The following is a 21,693-nucleotide window of genomic DNA, read 5'->3' as shown; positions in this document are numbered from 1 at the left end:
TTTCTCCCTGCTTCCCCCCTACACACACACACACACATACACAAACCATACCCTACTCCTGGAATTTGCAATATGGGAGGGAAAAAATATTGACACCATGTATTTAATTATAAAACTTTTTTTTTTTTTTTTAATATGAGGCCTCACTGTGTAGCCCTGACTGGTCTAGAACTTAATACGAAGATCAGACTGGCCTCAATCTCACAAAGAGCTCCCTGCCTCTTCTTCATAGGAATATTGGAATTAAAGGCTTGTGCTGCTATACTGCTACACCTTTATTTTATTTTTTTAAAGATCTTATTTATTTAATGTATGTGAGTACACTGTAGCTGTACTCAGACACCAGAAGAGGGCATCAGATCCCATTACAGATGGTTGTGAGCCACCATGTACTTGCTGGGAATTGAACTCACGACCTCCGGAAGAGTAGTCAGTGTTTTTTAACCGCTGAGCCACCTCTCCAGCCCATGCTACTCCTTTAAAAACATTTATTTTTTTTAACATTTATTAATTATATGTAAGTACACGGTAGCTGTTTTCAGACACATCAGAATTGGACATCAGATTTCATTACAGATGGTTGTGAGCCACCATGTGGTTGCTGGGATTTGGACTCAGGACCCTTGGAAGAGCAGTCAGTCCTCTTAACTGCTGAGACATCTCTACAGCCCCCTAAAAACATTTTTTAAAGTATGTGTTCCACATGCTTGCAGATGCCCTTGGAGGCCAGAAGATGTCATCAACCTGGAAGTGGAGTGTCTGGAGATGCCCAGTATGTATGGGTCATGTAAATAGAGCCTAAGTTCTCTACAAGGTTAGCAAATGCCCTCAACCACTCTATCCACCCCCACAAAAAACAAACCACAAATGTTTGTTTGTTTGTTTGTTTGTTTGTTTTTGAGACAGGGTTTCTCTGTAGCCTTGGCTGTCTTGGAAATATGTATTTAAGGCATGTGGGATTGTGTTACCAGACAAACATAGTACTGACAAGGTTTTGTGAGCTCAATCTCAAAGATCTGAGACCAGTAGGAGTGGAGCCACTCCCTATCTGCCACTGTACCTGCTCTGGGACATGTAAACCATGACACCACTGAGAGGACCACAGTCAGTCACATAAAGTAGCACCTAGAGTTCTCCATGCTCATGAGGTATCGAGCAAGCCTTCAGCCAGTGAGCTTCCTTTCCTGGGTATTCCACCACAAAAGATATATAATCCCTGGTTCACTCCAAATAACGTGTATGCATTTATATCTACCATCAAATAAACCAATGTGAACAAGCAAGAACCATCTCAGAGAACTGCTTCATTAAGGATCACAGCAGGTCCAGGCAGTGGTAGTGCACGCCTTTAAGCCCAGCAGAGGCAGCCAGATTTCTGAGTTTGAGACTAGCCTAGTCTACAGAGTGAGTTCCAGGTCAGCCAGGGCTACACAGAGAAACCCTGTCTCAAAAAAACAAAAAAAGAAAGGAACAAACAACAACAAAAAACCAAGCAAATGAAATAAAACCCACTTCTGATGTTCCTTGAACAAAAGGTTGGCTAGTCTCACCTAATCACTGTTCTCTAGACCCCAATCTGCCAGCCAGCCAGACTGTCTGTCTGTCTGTCTGGAGCTGGAGGTACAGGTAGTTGTGAGCTTCTGGTTGTGGATGCTGGAAACTGAATTTGGTTTTCCTGCAAGAATAGGGTCAGAGGCTGGAGAGATGGCTCAACGGGTAAGAGCACTGACTGCTTTTCCAGAGGTCTGAGTTCAATTCCCAGCAACTACATGGTAGCTCACAACCATCTGTAATGAGATCTGATGCCCTCTTCAGGTCTGTCTGAAGACAGCTACAGTGGAAAGAAAGAAAGAAAGAAAGAAAGAAAGAAAGAAAGAAAGAAAGAAAGAAAGAAAGAAAGAAAGAAAGAAAGAGAGAGAAAGAGAGAGAAAGAGAGAAAGGGAAAGGGAGAAAGGGAGAAAGGGAGAAAAGAAAGAAAGAGAAAGAAAGAGAGAGAAAGAGAGAAAGAGAAAGAAAGGGAGAAAGAGAAAGAAAGAAAGGGAGAAAGAAAGAAAGAAAGAGAGAAAGGGAAAGGGAGAAAGGGAGAAAAGAAAGAAAGAGAAAGAGAGAAAGAGAAAGAAAGAAAGGGAGAAAGAGAGAAAGGGAAAGGGAGAAAGAAAGGGAGAAAGAAAGAAAGAAAGAAAGGAAGGAAGAAAGGAAGGAAAAAGAAAAGAATAGGGAGGTGAGAGGAAAACTTGAAGTCAGTTTTACCAGGAATTACAGTTCATTGACCTCTATAAAGACAAGAGCCTGTTGACAGTTGGACAGGAAAATCAACTGAATACATGCACCAATGCAATCCTTTCTTTCTGGGAGCAGTACAAGAAGTACCACAATGCTTGAGTCAGCTTCTCAGAGTTCTCTAAGAAGTGCTTAGAGAGGTAGGACCCTCATGTCTGTATAAGAAAAGGAAAAGTCACGCGTGCAGTGGTGCAAGCCTTTCATCCCAGCATTTGAGGCAGAGGCAGGTGGATCACTGTGAGTTCGAGGCCAGCCTGGTCTAGAAAGCAAGTTCCAGGAAATCCACAGCTACATAGAGAAACCCTGTCTCAAAACAACAAATAACAGGACCAAGATTTTCCCAGACTGAAAAATGCAGACCACCAAGGCACTGGTCATTTCTCCAGTTCTGATCAGCTCCTGTACCAATCAGGTCTGTGTCTGCCTCCCTCCTGAGTGCACCAGAGGCCCCATCTAAACAGCCTGCCTGCAGCAGTTCCCTCTCCAGGTGGCCAGACAGGAATTCCAGACCAGTGTTACCCCCACCCCGGGACATCTACACAGCAGCCAAGTTTATTGGTGCTGGGCCTGCCAGAGTTGGTGTGGCTGAATAAGGGGCTGGCACTGGCAGTGTTTGGTAGCTTGATTATTGGCTATGCCAGGAACCCACCTCTCAAGCAGCAGCTCTTCTCCTATGCCATATTGGGTTTTGCCCTATCTGAGGCCATGGGACTCTTCTGTTTGATGGTCGCCTTCCTCATCCTGTTCGCCATGTGAGGCTCCATGGGGTCACCCAGCTGTCCCTGCTGCTTTGACTCCATGCCAGTCCTGGTGCTGGAGTCTACTGAGCTTTACCATTAAACAAGAATGTTTCTCTAGACGGGCGTGGTGGCACACGCCTTTAATCCCAGCACTCGGGAGGCAGAGGCAGGCAGATTTCTGAGTTCGAGGCCAGCCTGGTCTACAAAGTGAGTTCCAGGACAGCCAGGGCTATACAGAGAAACCCTGTCTCAAAAAAACCAAAAAAAAGAAAGAAAAAAGAAAGAAAGAAAAAAAGAAAATAAAAATAAAAAAGAACGTTTCTCTAAAGCACCACAAACAACAACAAAAAAGCAAAGCAAGTTCCAGGATATCCAGAGCTATATAAAGAAACCCTGTCTCAAAACAAAACAAAACAAAAGGCTTACTTAGGTCTTCTTGTTCTCTTCTGAGTATTGCCCCAACATCAAAGAAGAACATCTTGGCTAATCTATTGCTGATATTGTGAAAAACCTGGAAGAGATCTTTGTGTGACAGTTTTCTTTTTTCTTTTCTTTTCTTTTCTTTTTTTTTAGTTTTTCAAGACAGGGTTTCTCTCTGTGGCCCTGGTTATCCTGGAACTATGTAAACCAGGTTGGCCTCGAACTCGGAAATCCACCTGCCTCTGCCTCTGCCTCCCAAGTGCTAGGATTAAAGCATGCACCACCACTGCCTGGCTAAGTGCTGGGATTTTTAAAAGTGTGTGCTAACACAACTCAGCTTATTTCTTTGTCTTTTAAAAAAGACAGGCCAGGGTTTGGTGATTTAGTTCAGTGGTAGAGTGCTTGCCTAGAAAGCACAAGGCTGTGGGGTTTGTTCCTCAGCTCCAGCGGTGTGTGTGTGTGTGTGTGTGTGTGTGTGTGTGTGTGTGTGTGTGTGTGTGTGTGAGACAAAATAGTACCAGGTAACAAAAAGTACTGGGGACTGGGGCTGGGTAGGTGTCTCAGTGGTTAAGAGCACTAGCTGCTCTTCCAGAGGACCTGGGTTCAATTCCCAGAACCTGCAAGGTTGTCAACAACCTTGTAACTCCAGTTCCAGAGGATCTGAAGCCACTTCCTGGTGTGCAGATGGCTGTCTTCTCTGCTGTTCCATGTCTTTATCTTTTCTCCTTATAATGACATTGGTTGTGTCGATTTTACCTCCATCCTTTTGATTTTATTTAATCTTTTTTTGTTTTTAAAGAATTATTAGCCACACACTGGTGGTGCATGCCTTTAAGCCCAGCACCTGCATACAGATAGTGCATATAAACCTTTGTTGGCACATGCCCATCCATTCTATGCTAACTCATCTTGTGCTAGGTACTAATTATTATCTAATAATGACTATTGTGCTTTCAGACATATTCCTGGTTCTGCCCTTGCCCTATTAGGCAATACATTTACCCAAAATCACTGCTCCATCCCAACAGTATGTGACCATATTTGGAAAGAGGATCTCTAGAGAGAGAATTAAGATTAAATAAAGTCAGGCTGAGGAGATGGCTCAGTGATTAAGAGCACCAACTGCTCTTCCAGAGGTCCTGAGTTCAATTCCCATCAACCATATGGTGGCTTACAAGTATCTGTAACAGAATCTGATGCCCTCTTCTAGTGTGTCTGAAGAGAGCAACACTGTACTCATTTAAATAATTCTTTTATTGTTGTTGTTGTTGTTTTGTTTTGTTTTGTTTTCCTGAGACAGGGTTTCTCTGTGTAGTCCTGGCTGTCCTGGAACTCACTCTGTAGACCAGGCTGGCCTCGAACTCAGAAATCTGCGTGCCTCTGCCTCCCGAGTGTTGGGATTAAAGGCATGCGCCACCATGCCTGGCTCGGGACATCTTTTTAAACAACAGTTTATTATTTATGTATATTTGTAGGCATGTGCCTACAAAGGTTTATATGCACTATCTGTATGCAGGTGCCCAAGGGGGCAGAAGAGAACTTCAGGTTCCCTGGAACTGGAGCTAAAGTGATTGTAGCCACCCTGTTGATGCTTAGAACTAAACTGAGTCCTCTGCCAGAGCAGTAAGTGCTCTTAACCCTGGAGCCATCTCTTCAACCTGGGATAATGTTGCAAGATAGAACCAAAACTATTGGCTGGGTGGATCCTGAGTATGTGGTTTATTTTTATTTTTATTTTTATTTTTTTTTTATTTTTAAGTCTTCAATATGAACCTTACATTGTTGGGCTCATGATGTGAATGAAAGATAGCTCCTCCTCGAAGTGGAAAGGACTGGATGAGCATTGTGTGGGACAGCTAAGAGCCTTGGTCTGAACAGGATGTCTTGTGGGGGTTGAGAGTGTTGGTTTGAGACAGGGTCTTATGTAGCCCTTGAACTTGCCAGGAAGCACAGGATGACTTTGAATTGACCCTTCAACCTCCAGTCCCAAGTGCTGGGATTGCAGGCACTCATTGTCACAGCCAGCTTTAGACTCGATAAGCTGGACATTGCTTATTTGTCATCTAGGTGAACAACAGCTCCAGAACAGATGTAGACTTGCTCATTTTAGATCAGGTAGATCAACTGCCTGAACAAAGGACAAGACAAAAGGATGTAACTAGTAGCCATAGAGAAAACATTTTATTCATGGGAACAGGGAGAGAAGAGTGGGAGGCTGCACTGGGGAGCAGGCTGATCCTTGTGCTAATGAGGTAGCTTTAGCCTGGTTATCTGTCCTTTCTTCAGTGGAAAAAAAAAAATATAGAGCGGATGTTACCAGCTACAAGTGTGGGCAGAGAGAACTGTTGCTCTGAGAAAGAAGATAACTGTGTAAACCAGTTTATTTAGAAAAGAAGGAAAGGATATATGCATTCTGGCCTCACAAGATACTTGTATTAATAGATATCATACAAATTAAGGGAGGAAAAGAGCTAGACAAAGAGAGAATGATGTTGAAATGAACTTTTGTGACTTAGAACTTTTGTCAAAGAAAAAAGGAAACAGGTGGTCTAAAAGTTAAGAAACAGCAGGGCAGTGGTGGCACATGCCTTTGATCCCAGCACTTGGGAGGCAGAGGCAGGCAGATTTCTGAGTTCGAGGCCAGCCTGGTCTACAAAGTGAGTTCCAGGACAGCCAGGGCTACACAGAGAAACCCTGTCTCGAAAAACCAAAAAAATAAAAATAAAAATAAAAAATAATAATAAAAATAAAAGTTGAGAAATGACATATTTTCACATATAAGTCCTATGACATTAAATATAAAACATCTATTTGTAAATTATTATTATTATTGCTATTATTATTTTTGAGACAGGATTTCTCTGTGTAACCCTGGCTGTTCTGGAACTCAGAGATCCACCTGCCTCTGCCTCCCAAGAGCTGGGATTAAACATATGTGTCTCCACTTCCCCGATAATTTATCTTTGTAGCCCATCCTGGATCGAAATTTTCTCTTGTCATCCATGTTTGCTGTACATGTATTCTTCCTATTTCAGCCTGTCAAATGCTGATTACAGATGGGCAATCTGCAGTTACACCCGGGAGTTTCTAGAGAGATAGAATCATTCCTCACAGCAGACCAGCAGCAGACGACCGCAGGACAACCAGGAAACAAGGAGGCTGGAGGATTTTGCTGATAGTTTCTAAAGACTCAGTTCAGTGAAGGCTTTGGAGCAACTGGAAGGGATGGTGGAACTGGAGCAGACTGAGGAATGTCAGGGGTAGTTGGGGGAGGCCAGAAGAGGGCATCAGATCCCATTACAGATGGTTGTGAGCCACCATGTGGGTGCTGGGAATTGAACTCAGGACCTCTGGAAGAGCAGACAGTGCTTTTAACTACTGAGCCATCTTCAGCATTTTTTTTACTTAAATTGAATAGTGTATATCTTCCTGGTTGATTTATTTTATTTTATTTTGTATGTTTTTTAAAAATTGTATGAGTATTCTGTCTGCATGTACATCTGCATACAAGAAGAGGGCATTGGACCCCTTTACAGATGGTTGTAAGCCACCATGTGATTGCCAAGAATTGAACTCAGGATGTCTGGAAGATCAGCCAGTGCTCTTAACCGATGAGCCATCTCTCCAGCCCCCTTTATTTTATTTTTAAGTGGATGGGTGTTTTGCCTGTATGTTTGTATGTCTGTGCACCATATGCATGTCTGTGAAGTCAGAGCTGGTGTCCCAACACTAGAATTGTAGATAATTGTGAACCATGTGGATGCTGGGGATTAAACTTAGGTCCTCTGGAAGAGCAGACAGCACTTTTAACCACTGAGCCATCTCTCCAGCTTTCTTTGTTTTTTGAGACAGAGTCTAACTCTCTAGTCCTAGCTGCCCTATAAATCACTGTGCAGCCTAGGCTGGTCTCTGCCGTCCCCTTATCTCAGCCTTCTAAGTGTAGGATGACCCCTGAGCCTGACTTCAGCAGGCTTACCCTCTTACTACACATGTTTCTCAGGCGTGACAAGAAGTTGTATACTCGCTAGCACTCGACACAGTTTCATATTTCCAAGGATCAGTCTCTTTTAGTCCTTGCTGGCCAGGAGCTGAGAGTTCCACAGGCCTCTTTCTCCGCAGTGCTGGCATTAGAGGTGTATGCCACCATGTCCAGCTGCCACAGAGCTTTGTGAGTCCCTGTGCTACCACCCCCAGCAGTTTATGTCTGAGTAATATGTGACCACAATAATATGTTATTTAGACTTATGAGCATGTCTTTCCCCCACTCACAAGCTCGCTCCTGTCTCGGACTACCCCAGTAGGGTATGGGAGTTCCTAGAATGAGGGTCCTCGAAGCTAGGTAGGTAAGGATTTGTTGGTGACAAACAAAAACAAACACAGAGGCAGTTTGAATCTGAGTGTATTTTGTAGCTCTCAGGCAGGGTTCGTTTTTTGTTTGTTTGTTTGTTTTTTTTCGAGGCAAGGTTTCTCTGTATAGCCCTGGTTGTCCTGGAACTCACTTTGTAGACCAGGCTGGCCTCAAACTCAGAAATCCACCTGCCTCTGCCTCCCAAGTGCTGGAATCAAAGGCGTGTGCCACCACCACCCGGCTAAAGCAGGGGTTTTTATACATTAAAAGAACAAACATTACAACTCTTAGAAGATGTGTTCAGTGAGCAATCACAAATACCATCAATGATGATTATCATTTAGCACAGTAAAGCACAAAAATCAAGCAAACATTACAACTCTGAAAAGAAGTACTCAGAGAATCACAAACAGAACAGGTAGCATCACGATTAATAGAAATCACCCTGTTACAGCCCTGAAAGGGTGTATTCAGTGGGACAGCCATCCAGGGCTAGAGGCGTATTCCTAAGAGCAGGTTAATAAGTCTTTATGGTCAATTATTGCTTGACATCTAATGCTTGATTTTTTATAACTCTTCAATGGGTAAATCTAAACTATTTTAATTCTTTTTAAAGGCTTTCTTTACCATATAGCAAAGCCCACCTCTGATAACACACATGTAGTCATATAAAATTTTATTGTTGGGAAAGTTTTTATCTGTCATAATGCTATTATATAACTTTATTAATGATTTATTTTAATTTTTTAAGATTTATTTATTTATTTATTTATTTATTATATATGAGTACACTGTTGCTGTCTTCAGACACACTAGAAGAGGGGGTCAGATCTTGTTATGGATGGTTGTGAGTCACCATGTCGTTGCTAGGATTTGAACTCAGGACCTTCAAAAGAGCAGTGAGTGCTCTTAGCCGCTGAGCCATCTCTCCAGCCCCTGACCTCCCTCCAGCCCCTATAAATGATTTATAAAGTAAAGTATTGGTTTCCCCAGAGATAAGGTCCTGCTAGTGATCCCATCTCAAGGGATGGTTTCTTACCCATTATTCTCACTTAAGAGCTTGGCCTAGGCTACTAGGAACATGTAAATAGGAAAAGGAATAAGAGAAAACAAAACAGCTCAATTGCCATGAGAGCTATGGCTCAATATTTTGCTCTGGCTAAGAGTTTCACAACCGGTTCCAGAAGACCTCCTTCTTTTGAAGTCTATCGCCTCAGTCTGTGGGACTTGTCGCACAGATTCTACTGGGGTTGGTGTAGTACACTCCCATCTTTGGCAGAGCCCTGTTCTTTTTTTTCTTTCTGTTTTTTTGAGACAGGATTTCTTTGTGTAGCCTTTGCTGTCCTGGAGCTAGCTCTGTAAACCAGGCTGGCTTTGAACTCACAGAAATCTGCCTGTCTCTGCTTCCCAAATACCATGCCTTACAGCCTTTTTCTTTCTTTCTTTCTTTCTTTCTTTCTTTCTTTCTTTCTTTTTTTTTAATTTTTTTATTTTTTTTTATTTTTCAAGACAGGGTTTCTCTGTGTAGCCCTGGCTGTCCTGGAACTCACTTTGTAGACCAGGCTTGCCTCGAACTCAGAAATCCGCCTGCCTCTGCTTCCCAAGTGCTGGGATTAAGCCTTTTTGTTTCTTAATAAACTATCTCTGTTTCTGTTACCTTTAGAATCATGCCTTTAGGGGCTGGAGAGATGGCTCAGCGGTTAAGAGCACTGACTGCTCTTCCAGAGGTCCTGAGCTCAATTCTCAGCAACCACATGGTGGCTCACAACTATCTGTAATGGGATCCAATGCCCTCTGGTGTGTCTGAAAACAGCTACAGTGTACTCATACACATAAAATAAATCTTAAAAAAAAAAAAAAAGAAAGAAAAAGAAAAAAGAAAAAAGAGAGCTGGGTATGGTGGCACAGGCCTTTAATCCCAGTACTTGGGAGGCAGAGGCTGGCGGATTTCTGAGTTCAAGGCCAGCCTAGTCTACAAAGTGAGTTCCAGGACAACCAGGGCTATACAGAGAAACGCTGTCTTGAAAAACCAAAAAAAAAAAAAAAAAAAAAAAAGAAAAGAAAAAAGAAACATGCCTTTAAACCCAGCACTTGCAGAGGCAGTGGCAGAGGCAGGTGGATCTCTGAATTTGAGGCCAGTCTGGTCTGCAGAGGGAGTTCCAGCAAGTGCAGCATCTCTTCAGCTTCTGTAGCTAGGTCTGGTGATACATATTCATGATCCCAGCACTTGAATGAAGGCACAGCATCATAATTTCAAGGCCAGCATCAGCTCTATAGTGAGCCGGCCTAAAGTCTAGGAGATCTGGTCACAAACAAAGCTCCTGGGAAGATTTTTGTAAAAGACTGTGTGAACATTACTTTTATTTGACTTTAACACTTAAGAATAGTTTTCATGCCGGGTGGTGGTGGCGGCGCACGCCTTTAATCCCAGCATTTGGGAGGCTGAGGAAGGCAGATTTCTGAGTTCGAGGTTAGTTTGGTCTACAGAGTGAATTCCAGGACATCCAGGGCCACACAGAGAAACCCTGTCTTGAAAAACAAAAAACAAAACAAGCAGTTACTTTGTAAGTATGAGTGTTTTGCCTGTATGTGTGTGTCATGTGTGTGTCACGTGCCCAAGGCCTGAAGAGGGTATCAGTCAGATCCATACAACTGGGTTGGGAGCAGCCCTGTGGGAGTTGAATGTCAGGTCCTCTGCAAGAACAACTGGTGCCTTAAGAGTTGAGCCATCGCTCTAGCTCCCGAGTTTCATATTGTTAAGAAAAAAAAAAGTCTACTTTCATGAGAAACTGATGAACACCTTGTAGAGTGGTATGTGAGTTTAATTACTTTTTGTGGTCTTTGAAGATACACCTTGTATATGCTGGGATTTGTATGGGAGGGGATTGAGGTGAGAGGTTCAGAATTGCCCACACTTCTTAAACTTTTTCCTACCTGAATCCTTACAGAGTAAGTTTGTGATACTTAAGCCTGGTGTCTGGTCCATAGGAGTTCATGGTCTGTCTGTATTAATTTTATAATCTATTCCAGGAAATTCTACTCTGAAGTTAATAATCCACAACACAGTCAGGGTGGTGTGAACCTTTAAACACAGCTCTTGGGAGGCAGAGGCAGTGGGGCAAAGATAACACAGGCAGGAGGATCTCTGTGAGTTCAAGGCCAGCTTTGTCTAGGTAGAGAGTTCCAGGACTGCCTGGGCTATATAGACTAAACCAAGCAAAATCATGATTGTTTCAGAAACTTGGATTGTGAGGCTGTGGGGCTCAGCACTGGTGTGTGCAAAGCTCGAGTTCATTTCCCAGCACTGAAAAAAACCAACATTGGATTGCTTAATCAGGAAATATGATTTTTAAGAGCTTTATTATTTTTGTTAGTTTTTTTCTGGCTTCCCAAATGCTAGCTAGGATTACAGGTGTAAGCTACCATACCTGTTAAAAGGTGTTTTTAATTGCCTCGAAAATTTGTTTTATTAAGTGCTGTGTATAAATATGCTCATGCCTTTAATCCCAGCACAGGTGGGTGGATCTCTGAGTTCCAGGACAGCTAGGGCTATACAAAGAAACCCTGTCTCAAGAAAAATGAAAGGAAGCATTTTTTCTATTAATATCACTTTGCTGTGTAGCCCAGGCTGACCTTGAACTGCCTATCTTCCTCCCTGTCTACCCAGTGCCGATAACATGCAAGTTTTTCTTTTTCCATTCAATGATAGTTGCCGTAATATTTAAAAGGGCAAATACATTCCCTAAATTATTGTATTTTCACACCGTATTGTACACATATACTTTGTTCCTCATGATATGTTAATTAATATCAGATAATATTAATCTACATATATTTTGAGCAGATAGACCAGACAGCAGACCAGGCCAAGGTGGTTCCACGTGGGAGAGGTTTATTGTGTAGGGATAGGGGGGCGGCGAAGCGGGTAGAAGGGCAGAGAAAAGGAAAAAGAAAGAGGGGTGAGAGAAAGAGAAGGGTGGTGGTAATTCCTTCCCCCCCCCCATTTATACGGAAAATGACGTCACACCAGTGAGGGTGGGAACTGAGCCAAGTGGATTGTGGGATTGAGGGTCGTTGTCCTGGCAACGCAGGTCAAGGGTTATATAGTTAGGCCAGGATGGAGTGTACTGGTACTAACACTTCACTTGTAGTGTCTGACCTAGGTGTCCCAGGGCTGAGTCCGGAGGGTCGAAAGCTAAGGTCAGCCTCGGATATACATGTCCATACTCTTCCAGTTGCATAGAGCAAGAAAACAAAACAACCCCCTCCTCCAATAGTCTGCACTATCTTAGGTTGCGATGTCCCTAGGAGTGGACTCTAAGGCTCGCCACAGTTTGCGCACGCGCCATGCTAGCAAACGGTTCGCGGGTATGGGATTTGCGCAGGCGCGCCGTGGAGGGGCGGGACTCTTGCCCGCGTCTCTTCTTCCAACTGCAGTTTGAAGCAGCGCCATTTTGAGCGTTCGGCCACCGCGGGCGTGATTGCGGGGAGGCTGGGCTTCCCTCCGTTACCTGGCTTTCCTTGCTTCGTTTCCATAGATACATGTGGAGACGTGTGTACCTTGACGTCTAGGCCTCATCCAGCATCCCAAGCGAACTTGCTAAGATGATGTTAAGAGGAAACCTGAAGCAAGTACGTATTGAGAAAAACCCGGCTCGTCTTCGCGCCCTGGAGTCGGCGGCCGGAGAGAGCGAACCGGTGGCCGCGGCGGCCATGGCGCTGACGCTGGCCGGCGAGCAGGCGCCGCCACCCGCACCTTCCGAGGAGCACCCGGACGAGGAATTGGGCTTCACCATCGACATCAAGAGTTTCCTCAAGCCGGGCGAGAAGACGTACACGCAGCGCTGCCGCCTCTTCGTGGGTAACCTGCCCACAGACATCACGGAGGAGGACTTCAAGCGCCTCTTTGAGCGCTACGGAGAGCCCAGCGAGGTCTTCATCAACCGCGACCGAGGCTTCGGCTTCATCCGCCTGGTGAGTCTGCGGCGGGGCGCGAGGAAACAACAACAACAACAAAAAAAAGCTGCGGGGGCTGCGGTTTGGCGTGAGGGCGCCGCAGGGCTTCTGTCCTGCTGGTCGCCGGTCGCCCGGGGCTCACTTCGGGAGCGCGCTGCTATCGCAGGGGGCGGGGTCAAGGAGGACCAGCGGCGTCTGGGTGGACGGTCTTGCGCGACAAATTTTGTTGTCACGGAGGTGAATTGGGGATGAACTTGAGGAATTTCAGCAGCGGATTTGTTCCCTCACCAGAATGATCCACAGCTTCCTTTTGCTTTCAAGGGGATGTGTCGAGTGGTGTAGCTCTGTGGCAGAACCTGGCCCAGCATTAGCATGCTCAAGGCCCGGGGTTTCTTCTGCATCCTAGCAAGTATTCGCCTTCTGTCTCTGCATTGCGTGCTGTCTACGCTAAGCCATCCAGGTCTGCAAACTCCTGAGAGTAATTGGGGCCAAGGGTGGGTGCTACCGTGTATTTGACTTATCCTAGCATTAAAATATTATCCTATACCCTCTTAAATTTAAGTAAAGAAAAAAAATCCAATTAGGTAAAAAAAAAAAATGCCTAGTTTGTCGGCTTGAAGCACTATTCATTCATTCATTCATTCATTTATTTTTGGTTTTTCCAGACAGGGTTTCTCTATATAGCCCTGGCTGTCATGGAACTCTCACTCTGTAAACTAGGCTGGCCTCAGACTCAGATCTGCTTGTCCCAGCCGAGCTCTGACATTAAAGGCGCACCTGCGCTACCACCACCAAGCTTATGCCTGATATGTTAATTGCAAGTCGCATACTTCTTTTTTTTTTTTTTTTTTTTTTTTTGGTTTTTCAAGACAGAGTTTCTCTGTAGCCCTGGCTGTCCTGGAACTCACTTTGTAGACCAGGCTGGCCTCGAACTCAGAAATCCACCTGCCTCTGCCTCCTGGGTGCTGGGATTAAAGGGGTGCGCCACCACCGCCCGGCAGCAGTCGGTGCTCTTAACCTCTGAGCCATCTCCAGCCCAGTGGCACACACTTTTAATCCTAGCTCTGAGGAGGCAGAGGTGGGATGATCTCTTGTGAGTTCCAGGTCAGTTTGGACTGCATAGCAAGTTTCAAGACAGCCAGGACTAAATAGAGAGACTCTGTCTGAAAAGCAGGATGGGGGTATGACGGAAGATGTGTTCCTCTAAATCTGGCACCCAGAGTTTTTTTGTGTAGGAATAAAAAGACCTGTTAATTGGAAACTAGTTAACTTACAGAAATTAATCTTCTTAAGTAATTTTACAGTATAATCTGAATTCTGTGCATAGCAGGTAAATTTATAAATTCTAAGTATTGCTTAAGTCTATGTTTCAATTGGAAATACATATAATTGTATAGTATGTGTGATTATAAATATTGATATACAGTGACTTAATAAGTAGATAGTAGAATGGCTTTAAAACTGATATGAATTTTGCCTGGTTTGTATTTCTAGAGATTTCCCAACTCCCCTTTTTAAGGGAGACAGGGTGGGTGCATAGCCAGCCTTCATAGTGTTGAGATTAGAGTTGTAACCAGTACTCCTCTAGAAGCACTTTTTCTTTTAAAGGTTTATTTATTATATGTAAGTACACTGTAGCTGTCTTCAGGCACCCCAGAAAAGGGCGGAAGATCTCATTCAGGATGGTTGCTGGGATTTGAACTCAGGACCTTTGGCAGAGCAGTCAGTGCTCTTAACAGCTGAACCATCTCTCCAGCCCCTAGAAGTACTTTTAAAAAATGTATTATCTTGCCAGGTGTTAGTGGTGCACGCCCTTAGTCCTAGCACTTGGTCCTAGCAGAGGCAGACAGATTTCCATGAGCTCGTGGCCAGCCCAGTTTACAGAGTGAGTTCCAGGACAGCCAGGTCTATACAGAAACCATGTCTTGAAAAGTTGAAAAAAAATGTATTATCAACTTTAAAATATATGTGTTCATATTTTGCCTGCATGTATGTGTCCACTATGTGTAGTGAGTGGATTTTTGGTTTCTGTAAAAAATACAGAAATATCATAAGAATGTGCTTTTTAAATCCCAGGTGTGGGGTTATGGGGCTGTCTGTAGCAGCTGACTATGATTTGCCTCCTGCTCTAGGAAAGCATAGTTTTGCCAGCTGCAGATAGTTTCTAGGATTGTGTGATATTTGGAATTCTGGGATCGTCTCCGAGGGTATATAAATACTAGAACCCTGTAGGCGGGGATTGTAGGTGTTGGCTGTTCATGGAAGTTGTCTGTGGTTTGTTAGTGGTTGGAAGAAACCAAAGAAGAAAGAAATTAGGTTTAGGAATTTCTCTTTCTTCCTCTCTCTAGTCTTTCTTTCCTATCTAGTGATAGGGTGTGAACCCCGGGAGATAAAGGGTGGGGAAAAAGAAGAACTCACAAACTAGCAAAAGCTACAACCATTTGTGTGCCTGGTGCCCATGGAGGACAGAAGGAAACATTGGATTCTCTTCAGCTAGAATTATAGATTGTGGCAAGCCATTATGTAGGTGTTGGAACCAAATCCAGACCCCCTGAAAGAGCAACAAGTGCTTCTAACTGCTGGGCTATCTTTTTAGCCCCTAGAAATACTTTTTTCCTTTACTTATGTGTGCATGTGCATGACAGCATATGTGTAGAGGTCAGATTCAGTCTGCAGGAGTCAGTTCTCTCCTCCCACTGTGTGGACCCAGGGATAGAGTTTAGGTTGCCAGGCTCCACAGCAAGGCATCTTTTCCTGCTGCTCTGTCTCCATAGTTCATAGAAATTATTTTTATTTGGTAATATTTATTTTTGGAGACGAGGTCTCATTATGTAACCCTGTCTAGCCTACAACATACAGAAATCTGCCTGCCTTTTCCTCCCAAGAATATTGGGACTAAACATGTCATGTCTAGCCTTAATTTGGTAATTTTTAAAAAGATATTCATTTATTTTATGCATATGAATACACCATCATTGTTCTCTTCAGACAGTGTTCTGAAGAGGGCATCAGATCCCATTACAGATGGTTGTGAGCCACCATGTGGTTGCTGGGAATTGAACTCAGGACCTCTGGCAGAGCAGTCAGTGCTCTTAACCGCTGAGCCATCTTTTCAGCCCTATTTTTCTTTTTTTTACATTCATGTAAATGTTTTGGACAAACAATGGTACAAGTATGGAGGTCAGAAGACAACTTGTGGGAGTTGGTTCTGGGGATTGAACCCACGTCATCAGGCTTGGTGGCCTCACCTTTACCTTGTGGGCCATCTTGCTGGCTGATACTGTTATTTTTTAAATTCTTTTTAGATTTATTATTTTAATTTATATGTCTGATGTGTTTTTCTGTGTGTCTGTGCACCACTTGATGCCTGATGACCATGAGGCAGAGTGTTGGACTCCTGGAACTGGAGTTAAGGATGGCCGTGAGCCACCGTGTGTGTGGGTGCTGGGAACTGAACCCAAGATCTCTTCAAGAATAGCAAGTGCTCTTAAGTGTTGAGCCAGCTTTCCAGCCTCCTAATTTATTATTATTTATTATTATTATTGTTATTATTATCATCGAGGCAGGGTCTCAGTATTAACCTTGGTTGTTCTGGAACTAATTATGTAGATCAGGTTGGCCTGGTCACAGAAACTCACCCGTGCTGGAATTAAAGGTATATGCTACTTTATAACTCTTTGAAGTGGTTTTATTCTGTAGCCTGGGCCAGTTTGGAATTCCCAATCCTTCTGCCTATGCTTCCCAAGTTTGCCATCATGCACAGATTGAATAAAGAGGTAGTGTACCCTCGGGGCAGTTTTCATGGGGCAAGCCCTTTTTTTTTTTTTTTGGTGTGGCTCTGGCTGTCCTGGAACTTTTTTTCCCAAAGAATTATTATTGTATATGAGTACAGTGTAACTGTCTTCAGACACATCAGAAGAGGGCATTGCATCCTATTACAGATAGTTGTGAACCACCATGTGGTTGCTGGGAGTTGAACTCAGGACCTCTGGCAGAGTAGTCAGTCAGTGCTGAGCTATCTCTCCAGCTGTCCTGGAACTTGTTCTGTAAACTAGACTAGCTTTGAGTTTGGAGGTCCTCCTGCTTCTGCCTTTAAACCAGTGCTGGGATTAAAGGTGTGTGCTACCACTGCTCAATGTATATAAGCATAAAGAAGCTCTTCATAGTTCTTGGAGCACAATAAATACCATTTCTACTAACTATATCAGTTATTTATTATTATATATACTTATCTTGTACCATAGATGTGAAATCTCTTCAGTAGAAAGGAGTTTCTCTTTGAATTTTTGTTAGATTTATTTATTTGTGTGTGTGGATATGTTTGCATGAGTGTGCATGCACACAGTAGTACACATGTGGAGGTCTAAGAACACCTTTGGGAGTCTGTTCTCTTTTACATTTTGTGGGGTCCTAGGGAATCAAACATCAGTCATCTTGGTGACATGTGCCCTTACCTGCTGAGCCATCTTACTGACCCACTGTTTGTTTGTTTTGGGAGATAGGGTCTCATTGCAAATCAAATAACAAGTAGTTTGTGGACTGTAACAGTTCTCATCTTCCTGTGAAGAAGTAAGTGTACATAGGCAATTACAAACTAGAAATACACTCATTTGTGATAATAGAGAACTTTCTAGCTGTGCACAATAGCAAATGCCTATCAATTGCAGCATTTGTGAGGGAACTGTTCAGTGTTGAATGTATCACTTGCTTTTCAGTACACTGGAGAAACTGCATGCAGTTCATGACTTTGAATTTGACTCCCTCCCATGATAGCAAAAAATACGTAGCCCAGGTAGGTATTTCAGGAGGAGTGATTAACAAGACCTAATGGTAGTGTTTGCAGATATGTGGATAGGTTGACATTAATAATATGTTTTGTTGTTAATATCATCCAGGCATAGTAGGTAGCACACACTTGTGTCTCGGCACTCACAAAGCAGAAGCAGGGGTGTCTGTGGGGGTGGGGTAGGGGAAGGACAACGTAAAGGCCAGCCTATGCTGCATGGGGAGATTGTATCAATAAACAGCCTATAAATAAATGAACCAACCAACCAGTGTCAAACATTGAGGTATTTGTGAAGAAATACTGTTTTCATGGTAGTTCTAGAAACTGATACTTGTTCTTAAAATAATGTTTTTTGTTTTTTTTGTTTTGGTTTATTTCTTTTTTTTTTTTTTTTTTTTTAAAGATTTATTTATTTATTATATGTAAGTACACTGCAGCTGTCTTCAGACACTCCAGAAGAGGACATCAGATCTTGTTACAGATGGTTGTGAGCCACCATGTGGTTGCTGGGATTTGAACTCTGGACCTTCGGAAGAGCAGTCGGGTGCTCTTACCCACTGAGCCATCTCACCAGCCCTTTGGTTTATTTCTTAAGACAGGGTTTTCTCTGTGTAGCCTGGCTGTCTTGGAACTTACTCTGTAGGCCAGGCTGGCATTGACCTTAGAGATCTACTTACCTCTGCCCTGAATGCTTAATGACTGAGGTTTGTTTTGTTTTGTTTTGTTTTCAAGACAGGGTTTCTCTGTGTAGTCCTGGCTGTCCTGGAACTCTCTTCTGTAGACTGGGCTGGCCTTGGGCCTCGAACTCAGAAATCTGCCTGCCTCTGCCTCCCAAGTGCTGGGATTAAAGGTGTGCGCCACCAGGAATGCATAGTAAATCATGTGATGCCAAGGTTAAAGATGAAAGGGACCTTAGTATCTGTTTCTTAGTGATACCCAGTCTTCTTAGAGCCAAACCACTATTTTAATTTTCTTGTAATTCAACTTTTAAAAAATTGACTTTTCCTCCTAAAAAGGAATCGAGAACACTGGCTGAAATTGCAAAAGCAGAGTTGGATGGCACCATACTGAAGAGCAGACCTCTCCGAATTCGCTTTGCTACACATGGAGCAGCCCTAACGGTCAAGAACCTTTCTCCGGTTGTTTCCAATGAGCTTCTAGAGCAAGCATTTTCCCAGTTTGGCCCAGTAGAGAAAGCTGTTGTGGTTGTGGATGATCGTGGTAGAGCCACAGGAAAAGGTTTTGTAGAATTTGCAGCGAAACCTCCTGCACGAAAGGCTCTGGAGAGATGTGGTGATGGGGCGTTCTTGCTAACAACGTAAGTTTTAACTCTCTTGTCCTCTGTCCAGTTAAATATGGACTTGTGTTTGTTGGGAATTGTTTTTGTGTGTGTGTTTATTTTTAATTTTTTTAAAAAAGATTTATTTATTTATGTATGTATTTATTTATTATATGGAAGTACACTTCAGACACACCAGAAGAGGGCATCTGATCCCCATTACAGATGGTTATAAGCCACCATGTGGTTGCTGGGATTTGAACTCAGGACCTTTGGAAGAACAGTCAGTGCTCGTAACCACTAAGCCATCTCTCCAGCCCTTGTTTTTAATTTTATTAATTTTTTTGAGACAAGATCTCTCATAGCTCTTGATGGCCCTGAGCTCACTATAGAGACAGGCTGGTCTCAAACTCAGAGAAACTACCTGCCTCTTGCTAGTGAGCCACAGGGTTTAAAGGTGAGCATGTGCTATTAGGCCTGGCTTTTTTATTTTAAAGACAGTTTTTTGTTTTTGAAATATAGGCTGCAGATGTTGCCTTTGAACTTGCAGCAGTCTTTCACCTCAGCCTTTTGAGTGCTGGGTTTACACTTAAGTGTGTGCAATTATGTATGGTTTGTTCTGGAATAATATTTGTCCATGTTTGCATAGGATAAGTAGATATTGAATACTCATTTTCTTGGTGTGCTTTTCACTAGAAGTCATATAGAGCAATCCTAAGAAATTGTAGCTTTCTTGGGGTATAATTTTCTTACATCAAAATCCATCTTGTTTTAAATGTAGAACCCAATGAATTTTTTTGGGGGGGGTATTGAGTCTTTATAGTCCAGGCTGGCCTGGAATCTTCTTGATGTGTAGCAAACCTTGAGATATAGTCGTCCTTTCTTAGCTTTCTAAGCACTAAAAGTGTGTGGTGCCTAGATGGCTCAGTGAAGTGTGTTGTTGTTTTGAGACATAGTCTTACTATGTAGAGCAGGTTTGCTTCAAACTTCGTATGCAGCTGAGGATGACTGAACTCACTCTGATGTGTGTGTATTTGTATCATTGCAGATATGTGCTATCACACTCAGCCTTGGGATAGGTTGCTGACTGTTTAACTTCAGGACCTGTCAGACTGTTTCACAAAGTGGCTATCACTTCTGAGTCCCACCAGCAATGAACGGCAGGCTTTAGTTGTTGTTTTTTCTTCGAGACAGGGTTTCTCTGTGTAGCCTTGGCTGTCCTGGAACTCACTCTGTAGACCAGGCTGGCCTCGAACTCAGAAATCTGCCTTCCTCTGCCTCCTTAGTGCTGGGATTAAAGGCTTGCGCCACCACAGCCCGACAGCTTTAGTTATTCTATAGTTCTATTATAGTCCTACCAACTTCTGTTTCTGGACTTAAATATGTGGACAAATTTCATCGCATGCTAAATTAGATTTTTTTTTGTGATGACAAAGGTTGAACATTTTTGTATGTGTGTACTTTTGGCCAGTTATATCAAATACATACAACCATGAAGTATCTGAAAATTTTCGCCCAAATTTTTTTTTTTTTTAGTTTGCCTTCATGAATTATATAATCAGAATTGCAAATATTTCTTTTGTTTGTGGCTTGTGTTTTGTTTTCTTTTGATGTAGGGTTTCACTATGTAGTCTCTGTAGACAGGTTAGCCTTGAATTCCCAGAGATCCACTCCCCTCTCTGCCTCCTAAGTAGTGGGATTAAAGATTCAGGCCACCGCACCATGTTCAGCTTGTGGCTTGTGCTTTGAAGAGTGTGGGCAGTGCATGGCATGAAATCCAGGGCATTGTATTTGGTAGACAAGCTCTCTACTTGAGCTACATCAGCCCTGTGGCGTACTTTATTTTCTTTTTAAATTACTAATTTTTATTTATTTATTTATTTTAAATTAATTAATTAATTTATTATATGTAAGCACATTGTAGCTGTCTTCAGACGCACTAGAAGAGGGCATCAGATCTCATTATGGGTGGTTGTGAGCCACCATGTGGTTGCTGGGATTTGAACTTTGGACCTTCGGAAGAGCAGTCAGGTGCTCTTACCCACTGAGCCATCTCACCAGCCCTAGTTTTTATTTTTTAATTATACATACATTTACATATACATATGCTTGTATATGTGTACATGACTTGAGTTTCTCTTGGAGGCTAGAGTTGTCAGGCATTAGATAAATTCTCCTCAGCCGGTGTTTTAGGCAGTTGTGAACTGCAAATATGGGTACTAGAAGCTGAACTTGTCTCTTCTGCAAAGCCAGGATATACTCTTAACCACACTAGAACAATGGTTCTCAACCTGTGGGTTGATACCTATGGGGGTGTGTATGTCATATATCAGATATTTGCATTACAGTTCATAACAGTATCAAAATTATTTAGGAGTAGTAACAATAATTTTATGCTTGGGGGTCACAATAATATGAGGAACTGAATTAAAGGATCGTGGCACTAGGAAGGTTGAGAGCCTCTGCTTTAGAGCTACATTTTAATATTTTTTATTATTATTTTATGTATATGAGTACACCATTGCTCTCTTCAGACACACCAGAAGAGGATATCAGATCCCATTACAGATGGTTGTGAGCCACCATGTGGTTGCTGGGAATTGAACTCAGGACCTCTGGAAGAGCAGTCAGTGCTCTTAACCGCCATTTCTCCAGCCCACATTTTAATTTTTTTATAGTGATTTTCAAAGAACAGCAGTAGCTGGAGTTACTGGTACTTCTGAACACCTGATGTGGGTGCTGGGACTTGAACTAGGGTCCTCTGGAAGAGCAGCATTGCACTTACTGCTGAGTCCTCTCTACCCTCAGGGACCTAGAGGCATCTCACTTACTGGTCAACTGCTACTGACAGGTGAGGTGCATAAAAGCACTGCCCACCCTAACC

The 21,693-nt window shown here is 43.0% G+C and overlaps 1 protein-coding gene and 1 pseudogene across 2 annotated transcripts in view; both read left to right on the top strand.

The window, feature by feature from the left end:
- On the top strand, positions 2,623 to 3,124 carry Gm4479 (predicted gene 4479; annotated as a pseudogene).
- Positions 12,235 to 21,693, top strand: part of Pspc1 (paraspeckle protein 1) — a 55,878-nt gene continuing 46,419 nt past the window's right edge. Inside the window, exons 1-2 of one of the 2 annotated variants that reach the window (NM_025682.4) lie at positions 12,235 to 12,762; positions 18,547 to 18,848. In NM_025682.4, the coding sequence (NP_079958.3) occupies positions 12,394 to 12,762; positions 18,547 to 18,848 (671 nt within the window). In that variant the 5' untranslated portion in view covers positions 12,235 to 12,393. The remainder of the gene's footprint in view (positions 12,763 to 18,546; positions 18,849 to 21,693) is intronic. The other variant, NM_001360420.1, reaches the window with a different exon arrangement.

Source organism: Mus musculus, chromosome 14 (genome assembly GCF_000001635.26).
Source record: "Mus musculus strain C57BL/6J chromosome 14, GRCm38.p6 C57BL/6J".
Classification (NCBI taxonomy): Eukaryota; Metazoa; Chordata; class Mammalia; order Rodentia; family Muridae; genus Mus; species Mus musculus.
The sequence above is the reverse complement of the archived record's forward strand: the minus strand, read 5'-3'. Positions and strand labels throughout refer to the sequence as shown.